Source organism: Talpa europaea (assembly GCF_964194135.1).
Source record: "Talpa europaea genome assembly, chromosome: 6".
NCBI classification, from domain to species: Eukaryota; Metazoa; Chordata; class Mammalia; order Eulipotyphla; family Talpidae; genus Talpa; species Talpa europaea.
In genome coordinates this window covers 90,933,087-90,960,613 of record NC_140072.1, presented here as the reverse complement: position 1 = coordinate 90,960,613, position 27,527 = coordinate 90,933,087, and the positions used below count along the sequence as shown (strand labels likewise).

Sequence of the window (27,527 nt, the reverse complement as noted above, 5' to 3'; positions counted from 1 at the left end):
GATGTGTCCATCTCTGTGTAGTTTCATAAAGTACAGCAAGTCTTCCCATAGCTGTTTTGTTATAACATTGATGAGAATAAAACAATCCCCAACATGCTGAACCAATGGAGGACTTGCTTTGTTAAATATCCATTTGCTTAAAGATGCAGTTTCCAAGAACCTATAGACAACATTAAATGAGAACTTACTGTACTCAGGTTCTTAGAGAATAAACACAGGAACAGTTAGGTTCCAAGATTTTTAATGCTGTCACATTATTTTGTATATATGAAGCTATGAGAAAATAGATGTGTGTTGTATTTGAAACTGTTCCTTAGAATCAAATACATACACATAATGAAGCTGAGAGGGGAGAAGTAATTCAAATATTTCATAGAGGCTTAATTTGGAATATATGGCTTTGCCAGAGGAAGAAAGACAAGTATTTTAAATAAAAATTTCAGGATTAAAAAAAAAGTTAAGGGATGAGGGCAAGAAAAAAGAGAAGGAAGACTTAAACAAATTTGCATAGATGATAAACTGAATTTAAACTTGGTTTCAATTCATTCCTACTTAATATAAGCCTGGATGACTGAGGTAGATACATGTGCAGATTCAGGTTTTCCAAAGAGCATTTAGTCATTTTAGAGACAGTAAAATAAAAGTGTATTTTACAGTTTTGAACATAAAATCAAGTGGGAGGCCCTGTATGGGAGGAAAACCTCCCTATTAATTTCCTATTTTTTGTGCCACATTTCAAATGTACAAAAACCTACACACAGCTGGTGACAAAGCAGTATCCAGGTCATTTGTACACATACATAAAAGAAGATAAATCAAGAAATGAGAAAGGCTTTTATGATGTTACTTTTTTTCCTGTTTTTATTAACAAGTAACCTAGAATTTTAGAAATACGATCATTAAAGAGTTGTCCTAAACCAAAAAACCTAATAAAACTCAAAGAACTACTGTTAATTTATTAATGTTTAAAAGTACAACTACTATCTTAAGGATCTGACTTTTAAAATACAGTTTCCACATTAAGAAACAATATTAAAAGCAAATATCCTAAAAAATATAAATATTAAAAGCCTAATTTAAAAATATAAATAAGTAAACAGTAATTATAACCATTTTCATTTTTTTCTACAAAAATAATTAGTGGTAAGAATCAAATATTTAGAGTTTAAATATTTTTATCCCCCAACATGCCCTCCAACTGTAATTCCTATTCTATTTTGACATTCTTAGACTCACATATTATGTGCATCACAAATTAAGTAGTATGTAAAAATATTATATAATCAAAATAATTAAGGAACAAAAGATAACCAAAAATGTTAACAGAACAATTACTATTTATTGTATCCTCATACAAGTTAAGGTGGCCCTTTCTTAGAAAAAGCCAATAAATATCCTTAACATTTTATACCTACCTTACAGGATATACCCTAAGGTGATTTATCATTAGTAAGATAAAAGAGAAGGAATCTACTATAATGCAAAAAGAAACAAAAAACATTTCATAATCAAGACAATACTGAAGGAGCCAAAGCCCAAATGACATGAAATAACTGCCTAATCCTTCACTTTATCTAAACTCAGGATAAGGGAGGACACAAAATGTAATTATGTCAACTGCTTACTGTTGATGATCTTCATCACAGACTCAACTATATAGAAACTTCCAAGAAGGAAATTCAAACAGATTCAAGCTGTTCAAAACCTAAAGAGAGCAATAATTTCATGTTCAACAGTCAGACTACATGCAGCAAAGTAAACGAGAGTGAAAATTATATTGTGGGTGTGAGCCTGACCCATACATTTTTTTCCTGATGTATCAATATATGTTCATTGTAGAGTAACCAAAAACTTGGCTTTTCATTTTCTGGGTTATGAAGATATTCAGCACATTTTTTTGACAGTCAAATATCACATGACAAAAACTGCAATCTCAGGAGCACAAATGAAGTGCCCCGTTATGCAGCTAGACCATAACAGGATTCTTCTAAGAGGCTATCTTGGTATTTCTGGAGGTGGATGTTGAATCCAAATTGTGTTTCACTCGTTCTGGAATGCCTACACTGCCACTGACTGGAAGATAAAAGTCTGTGATGTCAGTATTTATTTTCTATTGGAATTACAACAGGTTTCAGCCTACGTAAAGAGTCATTTGTCTGGTACATTTCATCAATAGAAATTTCCTCTTAAAAAGAAATTATGAGAGCAAAATGTATACAAGCAACAACCACCATATGTAAGTGTTTATGATAAACATAAACATGTAGCTGGGAAATAACAAAAGGGTTTATGGAAATAGATCTTTAATAGCTATATTGCCAAATAAATGGTATCAGTTTTAATTTTAAAACAGATTTAAAGAGAGAAAAAACTTTTATATGGTATTATTTCCAAATCATACACAGATTATCATGCTTTTCCATTTGTGATCTTAACTCATTTCATTACCTCAAGCCAAAAGCTACACAGTGTAATTATAGAAAATGCCCAGTCAGAACAGTATAGCCTGATGCAACTTTTTAGGTCACAGAGCTCCCAGCTAAGAGTTTTGTACACAGTAAGCAACCAATACAAGTCTGCTGAATAAAGAAACTATCTGATCAAATATCTACAAAACAGAATTGTACAAAACTCAGTCCTAACATCACCGTGTTGCACAACCCCAAAAAATTATGTTTCAGATATATTAAAAAACCCAAATTTTTCTAATTTGATCATGCAGCACAGAAAAAGAAAAGAAAAAAGAAAACACAATCTTCTTATTCTGAGCAAGGCAACACACATCTTACAATAAAAAACACCATACATAAAATGTACATTGAATTGGCTAGAAAACCTGAGATGTCTCCTCAGGATTCTGTAAGGGGTTTAAGATACAAAGCATTCACCATCCAATGACAGAACGAAATGAGAAACAAGGGAAATAAAAATAAACACACCTGATTCACTTAAGCTGGTAAAGATAAGCTACCAGGAAGTCTAATACCGTTCAGTTGTTAATTTTTTAAAATCACAATTATTGTGTCATTATCCATGGAGACTTCAGAAAAAAAAATTGAAATGCATGCCTGACAAACAACACAAAATCTAGAAAAATGTCCTAACTAATCAACTAAAATATACAAACAGTTTTAGCAACGAAAACACTAATGTTTTAACAATTAACCCTTGAACTTCAGGGAGAAAAGTGTTACTGGATGACAATAGTTTGCAAGATAATCTTAATAGGATTACTTATTTCTATATTTTAGAAGTTCGAGAATGAAAAGAAACTTACTTTAATTTTTTTTTTTGGGGGACCCTCGCCGGCGGCCGGGGAATGAACCAGCGCTTCAGAGGCCGCGGGCAGCTCTGCAGCCCAGTGCTCAACCGCTGCGCAACCGGGGGAGGCCCCTTACTTTAAATTTTAAGATTAATTCAACTTAAATAAAGTCATGATGCCTTATGATTTTAACTTACCTTCTATATGCCTTAAAAGGAAAAGAGGGGATCAGCATTAGATGAATACTGGAGTTTAGACTGAGACTTAAACTATCTGAAAATTACATAATTCTTAGAGGGAAAAAAAATCCCTTAAGCAAAATACTAAGGTTTGATTTTGTTTTTTTTAAAGTGTCTAAAAAGTTATACTATTTTTATTTTTAAGATAGTGGGGACGGTCAAAAATTAAAAATTCAAGATTTTGTCAAATATAGATTTTTAAAAGTTTGAACTTGAATGCATAAGAGGTCCAGTGAAAGTAGGATAAATGTAATTTTAAAAAACTAACAAACAGGATTAGATTATACACCATGTACTTTTTCTGGCTTCTTTCTATAGTCTAATTCCTCCTGAAAGCATGTCAAATTTCAATCCTAACTTTTGTGGGTACAAGTTCTCAAACTAAACAAGGAATAACTTTAAAATTGTCAAACGAACATCATCTACTATATATGATTTTATTTTGTTAAGGAAGCTGTCTTGGAAAACCATAAAGATTTTGTTTTGTTTATTTTGCACTAGCCACAAGAGTGGCCATGTTTAGAATACCAAAATATTTATTTAGAATATTAAAGTCAAATCCAGCAAAGTCAAACAATTTTGGACCTGAGGAAAAATATAAAGGGATTATCTTTCTGAACATATTGACAGAAAAGTGAAAAATGCAGAAGTCTAGAATGACATCATTCTAAAAAGGCATTTTGTGCCATCATAAATAAACTTCCTACTCTTCAAATGTTAGATACAAGAAGTACCAACAAAAAATCTAAAGAACATAGAAACAACCTAGCAAAAATGATTCAAAAACTAAAAAGCATGAAGGTATGCCCCTATAAAGCTCAATAAATTATTAAATAGCTAATAGAACAAATGATAGGGAAACAGTAAAAATTTTAATTATATGATAGACTTCAAGAGCAATACTTGAATTTTAAAGTGTTCATTATTTAATCCAAAACTACCTTTTCTTAACAATGAATTTGACAAACACAGTTCTGATGTTAAAAGTACTTATACATATGTCCTTCATGTTCAGAACAATGGGGGGAAAAAAGCCTACAAATTCAAGTGAGAAACAGAGCTCTTTCTAAATCTTTTGTAAACAGGTTTCTTCAACAGCACACTGATCGCTGTCCTCAGAGTCCCAGACACACTGGTTAGCATGTGCAATAGTGCATGGACATGTGGAATACAAGCACAAAGCCAGGTGATGGAGACTACCAGGCTCTCCATGTAAGTTTTTCTTATATGACAACACTTAATATTCTCTGTGGTCTTAGATTTTTTTTTTCTTTTAAGTGAAAATCTCTCCAATGAAAAATTCCAAACCTGTTTTTAAGAAAAAATTGCAGGATTTTCTTCACATTTTATAAACAAAAATACCATAAATGAAAGAGCTGACAGAAATTCAAGCAGATCCAAATTCAGCCATCCACTTTTCATACTTCTCCAAGTCTGCATCAGAGACAGACTTAGCAATTTTCTTAAGAGCCAATTCAAAGTCTCCTTTGGTTACAGGCATCTGAAGTTCCTCTTTAGAAAGTGCACGGATCTCTTCTGGACTTAAGCCATTGATTCGCCGTCTCATTGCCATTAAAGAGGCATCCCTAAAAATATACCAAAATCAGTGAATACTCATTGTTGCAAATTTTTTTCACACTTTCAAAGTTAAGGGAAAACATTTTTTAAAGGCCATTTTATATGTTTTTCTAATGCTGCCCACATTTTTTCAATTCAGAGATATCCCAAGGATTCAGGAAAAGCTATAACAGAATGCATACCACTTCAATATAAAATGTATCATTAATAAATCCTAAAAGTCTAAGTGAGGTTCAAATTAGTGAAATATTCTTTCCCCATTTGTCCCTGAAAGACAGCCAAGAAGTATAGAAAACTGAGGTAGAATTTTGAAATACTGAATTGCACACTTGAAAATTAACATATGGTTACCTTCTCTAATTTACAGACAAACTGGTTTAAGATTTGCATTATCTCAGATTCCTGGTATAGCCAGGAACCTCTATCTCTGGAACATGAATATATATCCACATATAGTGGGTGGGGAATCCCCTACATGCAGTATTTGTGAGCAACTAAAGGGATGAACTCTGGTTTCTCCACATCCTATTTTCAGCATCATTCTACTCACCTGTAAAAAATTACAAGGTTTGGAAGAAGCAGATAAGAGCTCATTAAAAAGCAATTAAGAAGGTCAAGACTAAGAAAACTTCAAATTTTTACATATTTTACCACAGCAATTATATAACAGAAATTATTCTGAAAACTGTAATTTTAAAAGTGTGCACATAATTTTCTTTCAATTTAGTGACATCATTACATAAGTGTGGGTGGGTATACACATGTATTTATATTTATCTTCCACAGCTTAAACTGATCAACTTTGTTCATCTGCATGTAGTAAAATAATGCCAACCAAAACAAAATATTATTTTATGTTGATAGAGCTAGACTGCAGTTTAGGGTTACATTAACCTTAAATCGTCAGTCATTACCAATTTAGGCACAATGATTTCAATAAAAATTGAAGGACACTGTTATGTATTTAATCATCTAACAATGATCAACAGAGATATAAAGGGAAAAAAAGACAAATGGGAAATCATTTCAAGAATCTGGGCAGCTGCTTTCATGTGAAAGGTTAACTATACAAACTTTAAGACCAGTCCTCCTGCCAGATCTCTAACTAATGTCCAAGGTTACAGATCATTAAAATGGTACCTGCAAACATTCGTTATGTCAGCACCAGAATAGCCCTCAATCTTCTCTGCTATATCTTCCAGCTGAATATCAGGATCTAATTCAACCTCACGAAGATTAATCTTCAGAAGTTCAGTTCTTCCTTTTGCTGTTAGAAGATTTTTGTAGTCGTTGTTAGATGTTTTACTTTGCAAATAATTTTGACAAGAAATCACATTAACATTCACAGGGATTTAACCTGTGACTGTGTCAGGAAAAAAAAAAAAAAAACATTCACAGGGAAAAGACTAATACAAAGAATAGTCAATAACTGTGAGTTAAGCAGAATTACCAATTCATTGCGTGATTCATAATTATTTAACTTCCTATGTGCCTTGGCTGCAATAATTAAAAATTGATACAAAACCCAACTGACAAACAAAACTCAAGGGGCTTTCCTGTAAAAAAATCTTGCTATGAGAATTAAGGGTCTGGAATTCTTTACAGAAAACAATAGCATGAAAACACCAGAAATGTTTTTACTAAAAAATATTTTCCTAGTCTTACAAAAAGAGATTGCATGGAGTGTAACTCCTATGAATTATTTTGCTTGCTATTTTTAGTACAATAAAAAAAATATTTCCATAACTCTAACCAGCAGTCTAAAAAGATGCAGTTTTCTTTTTCCAGAAATCAGTGATTGGCACAAAATGCTTATTAATATATTCTTTGTTTGGAAAGAGAACCCACAGACATTTACTGTTCCAGTTTTATGAAATGTGTATTGAATAAGCTCAAAGTACAGAATTTTTTTTTTTTTATTCTTTTGGAACTTTTTTTTTTTATAAATTTTATTGTTATATTCCCCATACAATTGCAGCCCCCCCATTCTGACCCCAATCCCTCCCCTCCCGCCCCCACCCCCCTAAAAGTGTCTCTGGTTCATAGTTTTTTGTTGATTTTGATTTTCACTTTCTTATATTCATTTTCCTGGTCCCTTATTTAAGTTTTCTAGATTCCTGCTATGAGTGAGACCATCCGGTATTTTTCTTTTTCTTTTTGGCTTATTTCGCTGAGCATGATCCCTTCCAGCGCCATCCATGTTGCTGCAAATTGCATGTGTTTATCTTTTTTGAGTGCTGAGTAATATTCCATGGTATATATGTACCACATCTTCTTGATCCAGTCATCTATTTTTGGGCATTTGGGTTGTTTCCAAAGCTTAGCTATTGTAAACAGTGCTGCTATAAACATAGGGGTGCAGGTGTTCTTTGGAATTGATGTTTCTGTGTCCTTTGGGTAAATACCTAGGAGTGCAATTGCTGGATCATATGGAAGCTCTATGTTTAGTAGGTCCAGAAATCTCCACACAGCTTTCCACAGTGGTTGGACCAGTTTGCACTCCCACCAACAGTGCAGAAGAGTTCCTTTTTCTCCACACCCTCGCCAACATTTGTTGTTGCTAGTTTTTTTAATATGTGCCATTCTCACTGGTGTAAGATGGTATCTCATGGTAGTTTTGATTTGCATTTCCCTGAAGACAAGTGATGTTGAACATTTTTTCATATGCCTGTTGGCCATTTGCATTTCCTCTTCAGAGAAGTTTCTTTTTAGCTCTTCTGCCCATTTTTTGACTGGATTATTTTCTTTGTTGTTGTTGAGTCTCATCAGCTCTTTGCAGATTTTTGTGATCAGTCCTTTATCATTAGTGTTGGGTGCAAAAATGTTCTCCCAGTTGGTGGGGTTTCTCTTTGTTTTTGTTATTGTCTCTTTTGCTGTGCAAAAGCTCTTTAATTTGATGTAGTCCCAGCTGTTGATCTTTGCCTTCACTATCACTGCTTTGGGTGATGTGTCTGTAAAGATGTCTTTGATGTGCAAATCACGTAGTGTTTTGCCTATATTTCCTTCTATATATTTTATGGTTTCAGGTCTTATGTCTAGTTCTTTAATCCATTTTGAGTTGATTTTTGTGTATGGTGTGAGGTAGTGGTCAAGCTTCATTCTTTTGCATGTAGTGACCCAGTTTTCCCAGCACCATTTATTGAACAAACTTTCTTTGCTCCAATGCATAGTCTTTGCTCCTTTGTCAAAGATTAGTTGACCATAAATCTGTGGGTTTATTTCTGGATTTTCTATTCGATTCCATTGGTCTGTATGTCTGTTCTTGTTCCAGTACCATGCAGTTTTGATGATTATGGCTTTGTAGTATAGTTTGAAGTCTGGGAGTGTGATGCCTCCATTCCCTTCTTTTTTTTTTCAGGAGAGCTTTGGCTATTCGGGGTTTTTTGTGATTCCATATGAATTTCATCAATAATTGTTCTATTTCTTTGAAGAATGACATTGAAATTTTGATTGGAATAGCATTGAATCTGTATATTGCTTTTGGAAGGATGGCCATTTTAATAATGTTTATTCTTCCAATCCATGAGCAGGGGATGTCTCTCCATTTCTTTGTGTCTTCTTCTATTTCTTTTAACAGTGTTTTATAGTTTTCTTTGTATAGGTCCTTTACCTCTTTTGTTAGATTTATTCCCAAATATTTGATTTTTTTTGTTTCAATAACAAAAGGGATGGTTTTTTTGATTTCTTCTTCTTCAGATTTATTGTTTGTGTATAGGAAGGCTACTGAAAAAGTACAGAATTTTTAAAGTAACCAATCATGCTTGCTGATTTATTGACTGGGTTAATGGCAAATCTGCTTAATGTAACACACTAACATGACACTAACTAGTACAATTCTAGTTCTCTACTATCTTATACAAAAATATGAAATTTAATTTTCTCTTTTACTTTGTATCTACAGGGGAAAAAAAAAATCAATGAACACCCATTTACCCTTCATCTATATTTGTCAATTGTCAGTATTTTGTCATTATCTTTCCCTTCTCTTCTACCCCACCAACATTTTTAAAAATTTTTTTTATTTATTTATGCATACAAGAGCTGGGGTGTAGGCCAGAGGTACAGGGGGTGAGAGGATTCACCAGAGACTGAGTGGGGAGCAGAACAGGCAGACTGACTGAAATACACTGCTGAGGGAAGCAGAGGGCGAGACAGGAGAGGTCTGCTGCACCGTGTGCATTAGCTTCCTGGCCAGGGATTGAACTCGTGCAGCAGTGGCTGCCAATAGCTTCATAGTGCTGAGACTTAACCCCTTGCGCCACCAGAGAGGCCCCCAATCAACATTTTTGAATTAGAAGTTAGGTATATAGACATAACACTTCATCTTAAATTCTTCAGCATGTATTGTCTATGAACACAATTATCACACTTATCAGAAAATTTAACATGGATACATTAGTAGCATCTAATACACAATCTATATTAAAATGTCCCGATTTGTTCTAGGACTTTATAACTTTCTTAAAAACCATTACACTCTGCACTTAGTTATTACATCTCTTCAGTCTTTTCTAAAACTATTTCTCAGTGTTTATTTTTTATCTTTCATGACATTGACGATCCTCCCCCCGAATGATTTTATAGAGTCAAGGCATTCCAATAAAGATCCCAAAAGATTTGTATGTGGAACCTGACTTATAGGTACTAAAATGCTCATGGAAATAGGAAGAATCAAGTACAATCAAGTCACTGGAAAAACAACAACAAGGTGGGAGGAATTGCTCCATCAGATTTCAATACTTTCAAAGCAACAGGAGTCAAATCACTCTAATACTCTTGCAGAGACAGATAAATAGATCGATGATACAGAGTAAGGAGTCTAGAAGAAGACCAAAGCGTATACTATAGACACTGGATTTATGACAGAGGTTAATTCAAGTAATAGGAGAAAGAAGTGTCTCTTCAATAATTATTATTTCAATAAATAATGATGTCAGAACAAGTGACTACCCACAAGGAAAAATAATTAAATTGGGCACTACCAAATTTAAAATTGGTGCTTCATATATTACTGATCTAAATGAAAAGGGCAAAATTACAAGTATTTTAGAAGATTAAACAGGAAAAGATCTCAAAGCCTTCAAAGTATTCTTAGGCATATTGAATACATTCAAAACATACTCAGAAAATTAACTGCAAAGGAAAATGTTGATAAAGTCGCCACATTAATATTAGACACTGACTCATCAAAACATACTGTTAATACAGTGAAAACACACAAGTTATAGTTTGAGAAGACATTTACAACATATGTAATAAAAGATCTATCAAAAATATTTTAAAAACTCCTATAAAACAGTAAGAAAGACTACCAATAGAAAAATGGACAAAAGATATGAACAGATACATCAAAAAATCCAAATGGCCAATAAATAAAGGAAGATGTTCAAATTCTTCAATAATAAAGGAAATACAAAATAAAGGACTTAAACCACAATGAGAAAGCACTGCATACCAAGAGACTAGTATAAACTAATAAGGTTGACAATACTAGATGTTGGAAAGATGTGAAACAACAGGAATTCTCAAACATTAGGAACAGGATGTAAATAGGGAGAATTACCTGGGAAAACAGATTGGATTTATCTGCTGATGCTCCTCCTATATAACATGACCTAGCAATTCACTCAGGATAGAATGCTCCAACTGGTCTAAAGGAACTCGGACATTTACACCATTATACATGTAAAAGAATGTTCATAGCAGCACTGTTTATAATAGCCAAAAACTGGAAACAATTACAATGTCCATCAAATAATATGGTAGATAGTTATGGTATAATCATATAACATAAGGAATGTGAACTATGTTCCTCCCTTAAATTCTTATATTAAAGCTCTAACCTCTAATACCTCAGAATATGACTGTATTTGGAGAAAATATCCTTGAAGAAGGAGTTAAGGTAAAATTAAGTCATATAGGTGGGTCCTAATACAATATGACTGGTATTTTTATAAGAGAAGTAGGTCAGGACATAAACACACACAGAGGAAGACTACACAAAGATATCAGAAGAAAATGGCCATCTATATGAACCAAGGAAAAAGGCCCCCAAATGAAACCAATCCTGCTGATATCTGCATTTTAGACTACTGGCCTCCTCACCCCTAGAATTGTTAAAAAATTTCTGCTGTTTAATCCACCCAATCTGTGGCACTATGTTATAGAAACGGCAGCAAACTAATACAATGAAATAACACATAACAATATTATCATTATTTCTCTCTTCGCCTTATCAAAGATGAATTGTATCTACATATTATAAGATGGATGAATTTTAAAATATCTACTGAGCAAAAGAAGCAACAAAAAATGAACTCAATTAGTGTTATTTCATTTATGTTAATTTTAAAAGGAGGTAAAATTGCTTGGGGATACATTATTAGGTGATAAAATTACTAAGAAAAACAAATTATTTCTATAAAAGGAATAATGATTACCAACAGACAGAGGACAGGAAGGAAGCTGTGCTAAGAAAGGACCATACTGGGGGGACTTCTGAGGTCTGACAGTGCTCCATCTCTTGCCCTAGAAAGTGGCTATAAGGCTAAGGCCATTTGCCTTGCCAATTACTGGATAAATTGAACAATTGTTTCACATGTTTTTCACACACACACACACACACACACACACACACACTCTTAGAATAAAACAAAGTAAAACAATACAAAACATAGTTACAGTGGAAAGAGAAGCAAATAGATATTACCTGAGATTGCCAGGAAAAAAGAAAGGGTGTGACTAGAAAAACTTTACCTCAAGAATGCCTTAATCTTAGGAGCTCCTTATCCTTAACCATTACCAGTCAACAGGCCACCTTTTGATATACAAGAGCATATCACAGGTAGTGTAGTGTCAAGAAAATCCTGCACTCAGGTGATCAGAAAAAGGGATATGAGAAGAAAGAAAGGGAGGAAGCTCCTAGGATCACTGCTTCAGGAACTAGACCGCTCCTGACACCAGTGTTAGAACTTCTAGTGCTCTGCATATAGCAAATGAATGTTAATGAACAAATACCACATTTGTTCTTTCAGTCCCAGTGTTAGAGTACCATTATACTTGTAAATCAAATGTTCTAATATCACCTGTAGTAAAAAATTAAATATCAAGTTTAAAATAATGTATTCTCTCTGACAAAAACAAAGTTCCAGACAACTAGCTTAAATGAACTTTGGAGCATAAACCTGTTCATAAGGAGGTCCTGGTGGTACTGACAGTTAGTAGGAAATGTCCTCCTTTTCCTGAATAACTATGATTTGGAAAAATTAAATATTAATATTAGTTGTATCAATGATTTGTTAAGACGATTCTAAGTAAGACTTATAAGCTCTATAAAACTGAATTAATGATATTTAATAAACTTGGGGTAGGAATTAACAAGGGGCAAATGTGTTAATGATAGTATAAAGAATTGTTAATGGTACAGAACCAAGTCAATATGCATTCCAAATTTAAATAAACATTATTAGAAAGGTTGTACACTTTTTCTTGAAATAACAACACTTTCCGAATACAGGAGGTAGCCCAGCACAGCAGAGGACTGTATGCTCTAAGACCAGGGGGTCTGGGCTCAGCCGCACTAGATAGGACACTTAACCTCTAAGAACCTCAATTTCCACATCAGTAAAATACAGATAAGAACATAATCTATTTGTAAGATGGTTCTGAGAAAACAGTGAGTTATACATGTAAAGCCTGACCAACAGTTGGTGCTCAATAAATGTACATTGTCCCATCACCACCACTTTCATGAGTCACTCAACAAACAGGATTACAGGGCAACAGAAAACCTAGGATCCCTTCTATTAACTAACATCTAAGAGGCAGATAACACATACATATCATCGAAGGAAACAAAGTCCGTACAAGGAAGATAAGCCAGACTTCACAGAATTGGTATGCTTTAAATGTCAATTTTGAAAAATTAATAAAATTGAAATGACTGGGAAGAGAAAAAAAATCTGGGAAATGAAAACAGGAAGAAGCATATCTGTCAGAGTAGAGAAAAACAGAGTACTAAGAAATGCAAACAAGACAAATAGGATAAAGTGTGAACTTGCAGTTTAAAAAAAAAAGAACTTTAACTCTGATGAGACAGGAAATTAATCACTCAGTCTAAAAGATTTTATGATGCTTTGGTGGTCTAAAAACAAAGTATAATTAAGTGAAGGGGGTTGGTGGTTGCTGCCATAATTGAGATGCATAAAGTAGGAAGAGATTTAAAATAAGGCTATACCCTCCCGGAGCTGTTATTTTTGCCTTTTGTTGACTGTGGCAAATTATATTTGTGAAGATGGCTGTAAGAGTCTCCTCATCCCATGCACTGTTACAGTATGGCTTTGCCATTTTCCCATCCACAGGTAGTCCCCGCGCTTTTTAAAAATGGATGTGCTTGTTAATTTTTACCTTCAAGCCTGTGAGATAAAAGGCAATGAACCTTCTACCCTTCCAGTGTTGGAGTCCTAAGTCATCACATATGAACTCTGACTACCCTGAAGCCACTATGCCTAAAGTAGCCCAAGTCACATGGAACAGCCACAGGTAACATGAAGGTATTCTAGAAAGAAAGCCCCATCTAGGTCCCAGGTCTCACTCCGCAGATATGTGAGTGAATACACTCCAGATCATCCCAGACTCCAGATGTGGAGTCACCCTCAGTCACTGACTCTTACCAGTTGTGACCCCACACATCATGGAATAGACATGAGTCTCCCCTGCGGTGCCCTATTGGAATTCCTGATCCATAGAATCTGTGAGCAAAATAAGATTGTTCAGTCCCATTAAGCACTGGAGTGGTTTGTTAAGCAGCAAAAGTAATCGGTACATAACTTTTCTTGCCATCAAGTTCTAATTGCCCCTCAATATTACAGAATTATATTACATAATTTATAATCAACTTGTTTTATCCTTATTCTCACAGTTCTTGCTTTTTTCAACTAGCAATTTCTTTTCATGGTTGTTTTTGTTCATAAGTGTCCTTCAGTGTTTTTTTTTTTTTTTTAAATACAATCTACCTTTATTTTCATTAATTTTATCTGGTAAGTTCCAAATTTTTCTTTTAGGTTTATCATCTTTCCACATTCTCATTATCATTGGTCTCTTCCACACCCTTCTACCTACAGATGTTCCAGTCACAATAACTATCTGTCTATTCATTTTCAAACAACCATGATTTTGCTTCTCTATAGGAAAAGTAAAAATGCAACTACTTCTAATGAAGTCCCTCCCAAGCATCTAAGTCAGAATTTATTATTCCTCAATCTCAGCTCCAAAGTACTCTGGAGAACTCTACTAACACATGTTATAATGAGGGTAAGTATATGCTCATCTTCCACCCACATTGTGAGTTCCCCCAAAACAGGTTGCACATTGTTTATCTTTATATTCACATAGTACTTAGCAAATGTCTTTCAGAGAGCCAAGAGTTAAATAAACTCCTGTTGAATTAATTAATACCAATGAAAGGAAAAGTTAGAAAAAAGTAGAATTCTAATTGTGATATTTGTTTCACAGTCTTGTAGGAGAAAGAAATTTCTCAAGTTCTATATTCATGAACTAGCCTTAGACTGCTAATGAAAAAGAGAAACAACTGAAAGTGGTTAGTTGAATAATGAATGTAACCTTTTTATAAGGGAAAACAAGTTTAGAAGAGAGTCCTTTAGTCAATCAAGTCTATTTTATTTTCCAAAATATTAAAGAAATTTAAATTTCTACTTTTGTGCCATAATGTCTTTCCCCCATGCTTAAGCTTTTCTCAAGCATTCAGAAAATTACCATCATTCTTCAAATTACATTTTTTTCTCCTATTATATAATGACTGAAAGTTCAAAGTACAGAGAGTATAAATGATGTCAGTACAGGTTGTAAGACTTTTCTTTTTAGCCACTGGTATTTTTTTTTTAAATAATAAATTTTATTTTTATATTCCCCATACAATTGCAGCCCCCCCATTCTGACCCCAATCCCTCCCCTCCCGCCCCCCGCCCCCCAAAAAGTGTCTCTGGTTCATAGTTTTTTGTTGATTTTGATTTTCGCTTTCTTATAGTTATTCATTTTCCTGGTCCCTTATTTAAGTTTTCTAGATTCCTGCTATGAGTGAGACCATCCGGTATTTTTCTTTTTCTTTTTGGCTTATTTCGCTGAGCATGATCCCTTCCAGCGCCATCCATGTTGCTGCAAATTGCATGTGTTTATCTTTTTTGAGTGCTGAGTAATATTCCATGGTATATATGTACCACATCTTCTTGATCCAGTCATCTATTTTTGGGCATTTGGGTTGTTTCCAAAGCTTAGCTATTGTAAACAGTGCTGCTATAAACATAGGGGTGCAGGTGTTCTTTGGAATTGATGTTTCTGTGTCCTTTGGGTAAATAACTAGGAGTGGAATTGCTGGATCATATGGAAGTTCTATGTTTAGTAGGTCCAGATCTCTCCACACAGCTCTCCATAGTGGTTGGATCAGTTTGCACTCCCACCAAAAGTGCAGGAGAGTTCCTTTTTCTCCACACCCTCGCCAACATTTGTTGTTGCTAGTTTTTTTAATATGTGCCATTCTCACTGGTGTAAGATGGTATCTCATGGTAGTTTTGATTTGCATTTCCCTGATGACAAGTGATGTTGAACATTTTTTCATATGCCTGTTGGCCATTTGCATTTCCTCTTCAGAGAAGTTTCTTTTTAGCTCTTCTGCCCATTTTTTGACTGGATTATTTTCTTTGTTGTTGTTGAGTCTCATCAGCTCTTTGCAGATTTTTGTGATCAGTCCTTTATCATTAGTGTTGGGTGCAAAAATGTTCTCCCAGTTGGTGGGGTTTCTCTTTGTTTTTGTTATTGTCTCTTTTGCTGTGCAGAAGCTCTTTAATTTGATGTAGTCCCAGCTGTTTATCTTTGCCTTCACTATCAGTGCTTTGGGTGATGTGTCTGTAAAGATGTCTTTGATGTGCAAATCACGTAGTGTTTTGCCTATATTTCCTTCTATATATTTTATGGTTTCAGGTCTTATGTCTAGTTCTTTAATCCATTTTGAGTTGATTTTTGTGTATGGTGTGAGGTAGTGGTCAAGCTTCATTCTTTTGCATGTAGCGACCCAGTTTTCCCAGCACCATTTATTGAACAAACTTTCTTTGCTCCAATGCATAGTCTTTGCTCCTTTGTCAAAGATTAGTTGACCATAAATCTGTGGGTTTATTTCTGGATTTTCTATTCGAATCCATTGGTCTGTATGTCTGTTCTTGTTCCAGTACCATGCAGTTTTGATGATTATGGCTTTGTAGTATAGTTTGAAGTCTGGGAGTGTGATGCCTCCATTCCCTTCTTTTTTTTTCAGGAGAGCTTTGGCTATTTGGGGTTTTTTGTGATTCCATATGAATTTCATCAATAATTGTTCTATTTCTTTGAAGAATGACATTGAAATTTTGATTGGAATAGCATTGAATCTGTATATTGCTTTTGGAAGGATGGCCATTTTAATAATGTTTATTCTTCCAATCCATGAGCAGGGGATGTCTTTCCATTTCTTTGTGTCTTCTTCTATTTCTTTTAACAGTGTTTTATAGTTTTCTTTGTATAGGTCCTTTACCTCTTTTGTTAGATTTATTCCCAAATATTTGATTTTTTTTGTTTCAATAATAAAAGGGATGGTTTTTTTGATTTCTTCTTCTTCAGATTTATTGTTTGTGTATAGGAAGGCTACTGACTTTTGCGTGTTGATTTTGTATCCTGCCACTTTACTGAACTGATTGATGAGTTGAATTAGTTTTTCTGTGGAGTTTTTGGGGTTCTCTATGTATATTATCATATCATCTGCAAATAGTGATAGTTTGACTTCTTCTTTTCCTATTTGGATTCCTTGGATGTCTTTCTCTTGTCTTATTGCTCTGGCTAGGACTTCCAGTATTATATTGAAAAGCAGTGGTGAGAGTGGACATCCTTGTCTTGTTCCAGATCTTAATGGAATTTTTAGCCACTGATATTTTTATTTATAACCCTTCATGGTAAAATTAGCACTCATTTCACACAAATGTACTATATACCATAGACATTTTGTTTAGAGAGCAACGAAGAAAAAATTGGGGAAAATGTGAAAAGGAAGAAAAGTATTAAACTAGAAGTGATAACAAACCATTGAAATTTCAGATTTTCATAGAACTGATAAAAGAGCAAGTGAGGTACAAACAAGCTATTTCTAGGAGGTATACTATTCCAGAACAGCTTACAGATTGTAAATAAATCACTCCCATTGTTACTTTAAATGAGTTTATTATTATGTAAGCTCCATCAGTAAATTAGGTACTGATTTAAGACAAAAATCTTTGTTTTTAAAATGAGATTATTAGGAAAATGGGACACAAAGTAGCAGCCAACAAAGACAAAATGGACCCAGACATCTAGTAATTAATTATATTACTCATTTTTATAATCACAGAGCCTTGAATTGAGCAACAAAAGCTGGGATTATGTGAAAAATTAAGTTTTAAAAGTCCTAAGTGAGGCTTCCATATCTGATCCTCATGAAAAAAACCTAACAGCAGACTGGTCCTTCTATGATAAATGACTATAAAACAAAATATAAGAAACAACTATTTACATGTAGCACCAACAGTGAGGAATTATAGTGTTGTTAGTTTGCTGTGTGGTTTTTTTTTTTAGGCTCTGCCAATAATTTGAATGTCTGTCAGAAGAAAATTCAACATTGACCCATTAAAGGAAACAACATAATCTAGACTTCCTATAATACAGAACCTCAAAACAGAATCTATTGGACATGTGAAGAAATAGGAAAAATTTTAACCCATAACCAAGAAAATTAATAAAATAGTTAATAGAAATAGATGTTCCAGACATAAGAATTAACTGACAAAAACCAACAGAAGAGGGTATGAATACCTATGTCTGAACAACAAATTATACCAAAACTTAGTGATTTAAAACAATTTATTATCTTCACAGTTTCTACGGCTTAGGAATTTTGGAGCAAGCTACAAAGTTCAAGCTTGATGTCTGGGATGGTTAATTTTATGTGTTGACTTGGCTGGTCCACAGTGCCCAGATATTTAGTCACATACCATTCCTAATGTTTATGAAAGTATTTGGATAAGATCAATATTCAAATCAGCACACTTTGAGTAAAGTCTACTGTACATATGTGAGCAGTTATCATCCAATCAGTTGAAAGCCTGAACAGAACAAAACAGTTCTCTCCTAAGCAAGAGAGAAATCTGCCAGCAGGTGGCCCTCTGATTTGATCTGCATTGTCAATTTTCCCTGAGTCTCTAGCTTATTGGCACCCACTATGGATTTTGGACTTGCCAATTTCCATAATCCCATAAACCAATTATTATAATAAATTTCTCTCCCACTCCATCTCTCATTCTCTATGTATAAATAAATACACACACATACACACACACACACACACATTTTATTAGTTCTAGTTCTCTGAATAGCCCTGGCTAATATAGGGTCTCTCACGAGACCAAGGACAATATGTCAGTTTTGATGAGACTGTGTGTGTGTGCACGCACAAGTGCATGTGTGCAAGAGAGAGAGAGCAGGAAGTAGAAATTCAATGGCAGGTAACTCACATGACTGGCAAGATGTTGTTGGTTGGGAAACCAGTTTTTTTCATTATGTGCTTCCCCATAGACTGTTTGAGTGATCTTATGATATGGCAGCTGGCTTACCCAAATGCAAATGATCTGAGAGAGAACCAGGCAGAAACTATCTTTTTTTAAGATTTAGCTTCAAAAGTCACATATTTTCACTGTTGTCATATTCTGTTACTTAGAAGCAAATCACTATGTCTAAACTTTTTTTCAAGAGGAGGGAAATTAAGCTCCACCTTTTAAAGGGAAAATGACAAGGAATTAAAGGAAAAGGTAACAAAATAAATGAACAAACAAGAAACCCCAGCAAATCAATGGAAACTATAAAAAATAACCAAATGGGATTATCAGACTTGCAAAATATATCTGAAATAAATAATTGCTTGGGTAGGATTTTTTAAAATATATTTAGATATGGAAATTTTATTTTTGATTTTTTTTTTAATTTATTTATACAAGCACTGGGTACAGTCAGAAGCACGGGAGGGTGAGAGAATTCACCAGAGCCAGAGCAGGGAGCAGAGCAGGCAGAAGGACCAAAGTACACCACTGAGGGGAGCAGCGGGCAGCAGGAGAGGTCTGCGCGCCATGTGGGACCCTCCTCTGGTGGCCGGGAAGCAGCTGGGGATCGAACCGGTGCTGCAGAGGCTGCGGGAAGCTTTGCAACCCAGCGCTCAACCGCTGCGCCACTGGGGAGGCCCGCTTGGGTAGGATTTAAAACAGACTGGAGACAGCAGAAGAAAGCATCAGTGAACAGAAAAAAAATAAAATTAAAAAACAGATAAAAGTATCCAACCTGAAGAAAGAAAAAGGATTAAAAAAAATTTAACTGAGTCCCAGAAACCTCTGCAACATTATCAAAAAAGTCCAACATACAAGCTAAAGGGAAATCCCAGAAACATCACAGTCAAACTGCTAAAAAACAAAGACAAAATATCTTGAAAGAGGACAACTGAAGAAAATGTCAACATATTTTCTATAATTAAACATACATGACCTAGTTACTTCACTCATATTTATCCCATAGAAATCAAAACAGGTCCTTGCAAAGAACTGAATGTGAATATGATAGCAGCTTTATCTACAACAGTCCCTAATGAGAAACAATCCAAATATCCACCAGTAAGAGAATGGATAAATGATCTGTGATATGTCCATATAATAAACTACTGCTCACCACCAAAAAATAAACAATCTTGGTGAATCTCATAGTTATTATTCGAAGTGAAAGAAAGTATTCACAAAATAGTTCCTTTTGTGAATTACTCATTTTATGATTCTATTTTTATGAAATCCAAAATAAATATTTTCAGGATGAAAAGATATGCTCTGTATCTTGACTTCATGGCTATAGACAACTGTCAAATGAGAGAGAGAGAGAAGAGAGAGAAAAAGAAAATTAAAAAATATTTCTTCAATACTTAATAAAGTATAATACAACAGAATTGTGCAATTAAAGAAAAGCAGTGCCTTAAAGAGAAATTTATAGCTTTAGATGTTTATATTTTAAAAAGAAGGGTTTAAAATCAATGGTAAAAATATCTAACTTCAGAAAAATAAATATTAACTCAATGTATAAAGGAGAAATAATAAAAATAAAAGAAGAAATCAAAGAACTAAGAAACAGAAAATTAAAGCAAAAGATTATTCTTTGATAAGATTAGTACTAATAAACTTTTAGCAAGAATTATCAAGAATAGAAATAAAGCAGAAATTACCAATTTTAGGAATGAAAACTGAGCCACCATTATAGATCCCACAGACTATAGGAAGGTAAATAAGATGTTTAGATTTGTATTCTGTTGCCTTCAGCAAAGATTTTAGCATGGAGAACAGTAATTATATAGGAGATCTTAGGGCAGAAATGTATGAACTCAGAAAGCTGATGCAAAGCATGAGATGCATTTGCAGTTCTAAAAAATTATGACTTATTCGCTGACTCCCGTTATAAGAGTAGGGCAGAACATATGCCTCTATCTCTTTCCAGCTCCTGCCAGATTTCCTCCTCCATTTTTTTGACTCCTGAACCAGAAGTACACTTAGAACTGTTAAAATAATGCCAGGTTCTTCCGTAGGACATGATGGTCATCAAAACTGGAAATCTTAGAAGCAATGGGAGCCCAACATGGGTTCCCGTCTATCCTGAGAGGTTCCAACTCATCTCTGCAGATTACAATTTGTCCTTACTTCTATCACTTCATCTCCTTTTCCTGATTAACTTCCCTACGAACTTTAGACTCAAGAATCGGAGAGGAAATCACAAGCCTCACAGAAACCATTTATTTAGTTTCCACATTGTATTAAGTTAAATCCCAATAAATTTGACAACTTAGAAGTGGTGCTAAAACAACTAGATATAGATATGAAAAAATGAAACTCAACTCTTGACATATATACATAAAATCAATTCAGAATGAATCACAGTGCTAACTATAGCTTCTAAAAGGAAATATAGGCAAAATCTTTTGTTCACATGGGGTAAACAAAAATATAAAAAGCATTATCCAGAAAAGAAAAATTTAACATGAGGACTTGATCAAAATTTAAAACACTGCTTATCAAAAGATACCAAAAAAGGAAAATGAAAGACAAACTACAAACTGGAAGAAAATAGTCACAATCCATGTAACTGATAAAGAACTACAAAGCATTAGTAAAATAATGAATAAACCAATTAAAAACTAAGCAAAAGACTTGAGAAGAGATTGTGCAAAAGAAAAACCAAAGACCAATAGGCACATGAAAGGGTACTCTGTAAGTAAGTCATCAGAGAAATGCAAATTAGGACCAAAAACAGTAGCATTACTAGAATGACTAAAATTAAAATATGGATAACAGCAAATGTTGTCAAGGATGAGGAAGTACTGGAATTCTCATTCACTGATGGTGGAAGTATAAAATGGCATTACCACTTAGGAGAACATTTTGAATATATACCTACCCTATGGTCCACCTATCTTATTTTTATCTATATTACCAATAAGAATTAAAAACATTCATCCATACAAGATTTGTATAAGAATATTTAGTTTTATTCATAATAGTCAAAAACTAGAAAAAAAACTCAAAGTTGTTAAAAAACAAATTGTGGTTTAGTGATATCATTAAAAAAATACTGATACTTGTAACCATGTTGACATAAAGTAGACAAAAACACAAAAGTTATTATTCCATTTAGATGAAGTTTAATAAGAAGTAAAACTAAACTACGGTGATTAAAATCAGGAAAGTGAATTCCTGTTGTGGGTTTGAACTAACTGGTGGGGGACACATGGGATCTTTCTGAGCCAATAAAAATATCCTGCATCTACAGTAGAGTATGAATAAGTAGTATACATTTGTCAAAACTTATCAAATTATACACATTATATTTTTACATTTTACTGTACACAAATCTTATCACAATATAAAAAGTAAAAAATTCAGATATGGAAATTCAACATTCATTAGCACTATGAAATTCTTTTTCAAAAAGACATTTTGAAAAAGATCCCAAAAACTTCACTTTTAACCACTTAAACAAGACTTAATGAAGATTTTTCAAGTTTTAAATTAGAAATTCAGATGTCCTAACAAATTTATTAAAATGTGTCTACTCTGAATGGAAGAATTTCTCTGAAATATAAAGAACTTCAACAGAGATTATGACCTCTGTTTACATCTGCTACAAAATAATTTTGTGATACTGTAGACTTCTTTAAGCACAATGTTGATGGAATAAAGATTTAAAGAAATAGAAAAAGAAAACAAGAATTAACTGAAAGATTAAAATATAGTAAAGGAAAGCATCATACCTGTTGGGAGAGGTATATAAATTCTTTTTTCTAATCGCCTTCGCAAAGCTTCATCTATGTCCCATGGGAAATTAGTAGCAGCCAATACCATAACCATTTTGGAAGGATCATCATTCTCTAAAGCTCCCCCAACTCCTGCACACAACAAAGTAAAGGGGAAAAAAAGAGATTTCTCTTACAGTCCTGTATTCTGTCATTCAATTGACATTTCTAAGCATAAGTCACAGATTCGGTGACAGGTTCAATGATGAAAACGATGCCATCCTTCTGCCTTAAGTATGGTGGCAGAACCAAATATATCAACAGATAACTATAAAACAAGGAAGGAAAATAGAAATAATCTACTGCAAGATTTAAAATCAATTACGAAACTTCAATTTCTTCCGCATGAAAATGAATGTACATTTCCTCTGAAAAGAAAAAACATGGGAGATTATGTTGTTTTATCCTGCTATTTTTTTTAATCTGGAAGTTACTCAGTTTTCTTTCAATTTTAGTCTATAGTCTGATTAATTTTCTCAAGAAGAGAGAACAGGAGGTTTACAATTATTTATTAATGCAAGCATATGATGTAGCAATTGAAGCCAAAAACTCAGAATCCAGACTGGCATCTCACCCAGAGAGTCCGATGATTTGGGGTATGAGTGGAACACCTCTTGGACGTTGGAGATTAACGGAGACGGCACCAAAAGGAACAGTGAGGAAATTCATGTTTCATAAACAAGAGATGGGTAGAGAGAAACACTTGGAGATGATTGTCCTCCATACAAACGGCAATGCTGCCAATTTGCCAACTGGCAACCTTGTAGAAGGGAGCGTTAAAAGGTGTGGTGATAAACCACCCTTGACTGGTCCTCCCTGGTGGCACAAGAGGTTAAGCACCACACTATGTAGTAATTCACAGCCTCTGCAGCACGAGTTCCATCCCTGGTTGGCCAGGGAGCAACCCACATGGCGCAGCAGACCTCTCCTGTCTCATCCGCTGCTCCCCTCAGCAGAGTCCTTCGGTCAATCTGCCTGTTCTGTTCCCCACTGTCTCCAGTGAATCCTCTCACCTCCCCAGATCTCTGGCCTGAACCTCAGCTCTATAAATAAATAAATCTTTTTTTAAAAATTTAAAAGAAAAACACCCTTATCTGAGGGGAAATATATGAGAGGAGCTGATGTGCCCACTCCTGCACATACACAGGTAGGGTTCCTAGTGAAAACAATAAGGACAGTGCAGTGGGCTACACTTCAGCCTACCCCCAACCCTCAGACTAACACTAACCTCATGAAATACACTGACAGCACACAGACTGCAGAGGATAAGGTCTAGAATCTTAGAAAAGAGGGTTACTGGTGCTACGAACACGAGTCAGCGCCATTGTCACCGCAGCACATTCACACCAACAACTGGACCACTTTAAGCACATCACCCACCCTAACTCAAGAGCTGCCAGATCAGACTTATGGAAGTCTACAGAATCCAGCAAATGACAAAAACCTGAAAAATAACATAAAACCAGAGTACCACCTGATGGAAAAATAGGAGAAATGCAAGTTACTGTTACAGATACTTTTTCTTTTGTAAAGGGAAACATAAAGCAACGAATGGGCAGACAGAAAAATACAACAAATGGCACCATGAGACCACAAGGGAATATGTCATCTCAAGGAAAGAACAACTCCCTGGAATCCAATCACAAAGATGTGGACTATTTTAAAATTGTCATGACAAAGAACATAAAGGAAATGGAAGAAAACACAGAAAAGCTGATCAAAGAGATACAACAAAACTCAGAAATATTAATGAGTGACCTCAGAAATAAAATTAGTGAACAGAAAATAGAAATTGAAGGGTTAAGAAAATAACAGAGATGCAGGACATAAAAAGATCAATAGAGGGCCTCCCTGGTGGCGCAGCGGTGGAGCGCTGGGTTGCGAGGCTGCCCACAGCCTCTGCAGCGCCGGTTCGATCCCTGGCTGCTCCCCGGCCACCGGAGGACGGTCCCACGTGGCGCGCAGACCTCTCCTGCCGCTCGCTGCTCCCCTCAGCAGTGTACTTCGGTCCTTCTGCCTGCTCTGCTCCCCGCTCTGGCTCTGGTGAATTCTCTCGCCCTCCCGCGCTTCTGACTGTACCCAGTGCTTGTATAAATAAATAAATAATATCTTTAAAAAATAAAAAAGATCAATAGAGGATATAAAAAATTCTGAAAAAAAAAAAATCCATGGAAACAGAATAGACTTATCCCACTCAGTAAAGGCAACATAAGAATACTGGGTATTCCAGAAAGGAAGAGAGAGAAAAAGGTACAAGGAATTTATTCAAAGAAATAATATAAGAAAACCTTCCAAACCTGGAGAAGGAACGAAATATACAAAGTCCATGAAGTTAAAAGAACACCTGGTTAAATAATGTAGCAAAACTTACTTAAAGACACATAGGCATGAAATTCCAAGAGTTCAAGACAAAGAAAGAGCACTGAAAGTGCCTAGGGGGGAAAAAATAAACAAACAAATAAACAACAACAACAAATCCACATAATCTATATATTCCCCTCAGGCTTGTAAATCAGACTTCTCTGAAGAAACCCTACAAGCAAGGAGAGAATGGAATGACATTCAAAATACTTAGAAATAAAAACTGCCAACCAAGAACACTATATCCTGCAACTAATCCTCAGATATGAGGGAGAAATAAAAGCCCTCCCAAACAGGTGAAGGAGTTTGCAAAGCACTTGACATCTCCTACAAGAAATATTGAAAGGAGATCTCCTATCTAAATTGAAGAGGGAAGTCCACAAAAAAAAAAACTGAACAATGAAATAGATAGGATGAGAAAAATAAAGACAAACTAGCAATAGAAAATCCTCATCTATCAATAATCACCCTAAATATAAATGGATTACACTCACCAATCAAAAGGCACAAAGTGGTTGCCTGAATGAGAAAATAAAATCCAACATTCTGCTGTCTCCAGAAAACCCTGCTGAGCTTCAAATATGAACACAGACTCAAAGTAAATGGTTGGGAAAAAAAAAACCCTACAAGCAAATGGGACCCCAAGGATAGCCATACTTATAGCAGAAAAAAATATATGCATAGCTAAAATAAGGTAACAAGTGATAGAGATAGAAATAATGATTGAGGGATCAATACATCAGGAAGGCATAACACTCATGAATAATATGCACTAAACTAAGGAGCATCAAAATATGTAAGATAATGACTAACAAATATGAAAATAGACACTGGCATCACAACAGTAGTAGGGGACTTCAACACCCCATTTTTATCAATGGACAGATCAACCTCACAGAACACAATAAGAAAACAGGATCCTGAAATTAAGAATTAGACCACATGGGCTTAATAAACATCTATAGGGCACCGTGCTCCAAAAAGGTGAGTACACATTCTTTCCAGGTGTACGGGGAACATCATCCAGGACAGACCACAAGTTGATTGGGTCACAAAACAAGTATCAACAAATTCATGAAAACTTAAATCATATCACATATATGCTCTGATAAAAATGTATCGAACTAGTAATCAACCACCACCAAAAAAAAAAAAAATCCCAGGATAAACCTCTAAAATGTGAAAAGTGAACACCATACTACTCAATACTATTGAGTTAATAAGGAAATCAAAGAAGTCAAAAAATACCTGAAGACAAACAGAAATGAAGACAGGCGTTACCAAAATGTATGGGGCAATAAGGCAGTATTAAGATGGATGTTTATAACATGCAGTCCTGCATCAAGAAATATGAGTTCAGGGGCCTCCCCAGTGGTGCAGCGGTTGAGCGCTGGGTTGCGAAGCTGCCCGCAGCCTCTGCAGCGCTGGTTCGATCCCCGGCTGCTCCCCGGCCACCGGAGGAGGGTCCCACATGGCACGCAGACCTCTCCTGCCGCCCGCTGCTCCCCTCAGCAGTGTACTTCGGTCCTTCTGCCTGCTCTGCTCCCTGCTCTGGCTCTGGTGAATTCTCTCACCCTCCCGTGCTTCTGACTGTACCCAGTGCTTGTGTAAAATAAATAAATAAATAAACTCAGAACTTATTAAAAAAAATTAAAAAAAAAAAAGAAATATGAGTTCAAATAAATTATCCAACCATACCCCTCTTTTGCTTTTCTTTTTTTAAAACATGGAATGTTTCACAAATTTGCACATGATCCTTTGCACAGGGGTCATGCTAATCTTCTCTATATAGTTCCAATTTTCATATATGTGCTGCTGAAGCAAGCACTAACCATACATATTAAGGAACTACAAAAGAAATAAATCAAACCAAAAATACATAGAAGGAAGGAAATAATAAAAATATGAGAAGCAACTGATGTGAAAGATATAAAAAAAGATAGTCCAAAAGATCAATGAAACAAAATACTGGTTCTTTAACGAAATTCACAAACTTATAGCTAGACTCACAAAGAAAAAAAAGGGAGAAAATACTAAAATATAGGATCAGAAATGAAAGAAGGTATCTTACAACAGATATCTATACAGAGAATCATAAGAGACTACTATGAACATCTATATGCCTATAAATTGAATAAAATATAAGAAATGGACAAATTACTAACCTTTCAAGACTAAACAAGAAATAGAAAAGCAGAACAGACCAATTACAAACAGGGAAACTTAACAGTAAAAGTTTCCACAAAAGCTAAGAAACTATCAAAGGAAATTATCAAAGAAAACTTCCCAAGCTTGAAGAAGGAAATGAACATAGAAATCCAGGAAGCTGAGAGGACACCAAACTACCTAAATGAAAGAAGCAAATCTATAGCAAGACACATAATGGTAAAGCTCCTAAGAGTCCAAGACAAAGAAAAAATAATGAAGCTAACAAGGGGGAAGAAACAACCTGTAAAGCAACACTGATCAGACTGACATCAGACTTCTCTGAAGAAACACTATGGGCAACAAGAGAATCTAGTCACATATTCAAAGTACTTCAAGAAAAAAATGCCAGCCAAGAATACTTTCTCCTACAAAGCTCTCCTTCCCATATGAGGAAGAAATTAGGACCTTCTCAAACAAAATCTTCAGGAATTTCTAACCA

The 27,527-nt window shown here is 34.8% G+C and overlaps 1 protein-coding gene across 1 annotated transcript in view; it reads right to left on the bottom strand.

Annotated features, from left to right (window-relative positions):
- Positions 1–4,888: 4,888 nt before the first annotated feature.
- Positions 4,889–27,527, bottom strand: part of KATNAL1 (katanin catalytic subunit A1 like 1) — a gene marked incomplete at both ends in the record, with an annotated part of 68,372 nt that continues 45,733 nt past the window's right edge. Inside the window, 3 exons of the mRNA XM_084235691.1 lie at positions 4,889–5,087; positions 6,220–6,346; positions 22,478–22,612. Coding sequence (XP_084091817.1) covers positions 4,889–5,087; positions 6,220–6,346; positions 22,478–22,612 — 461 coding nt within the window. The remainder of the gene's footprint in view (positions 5,088–6,219; positions 6,347–22,477; positions 22,613–27,527) is intronic.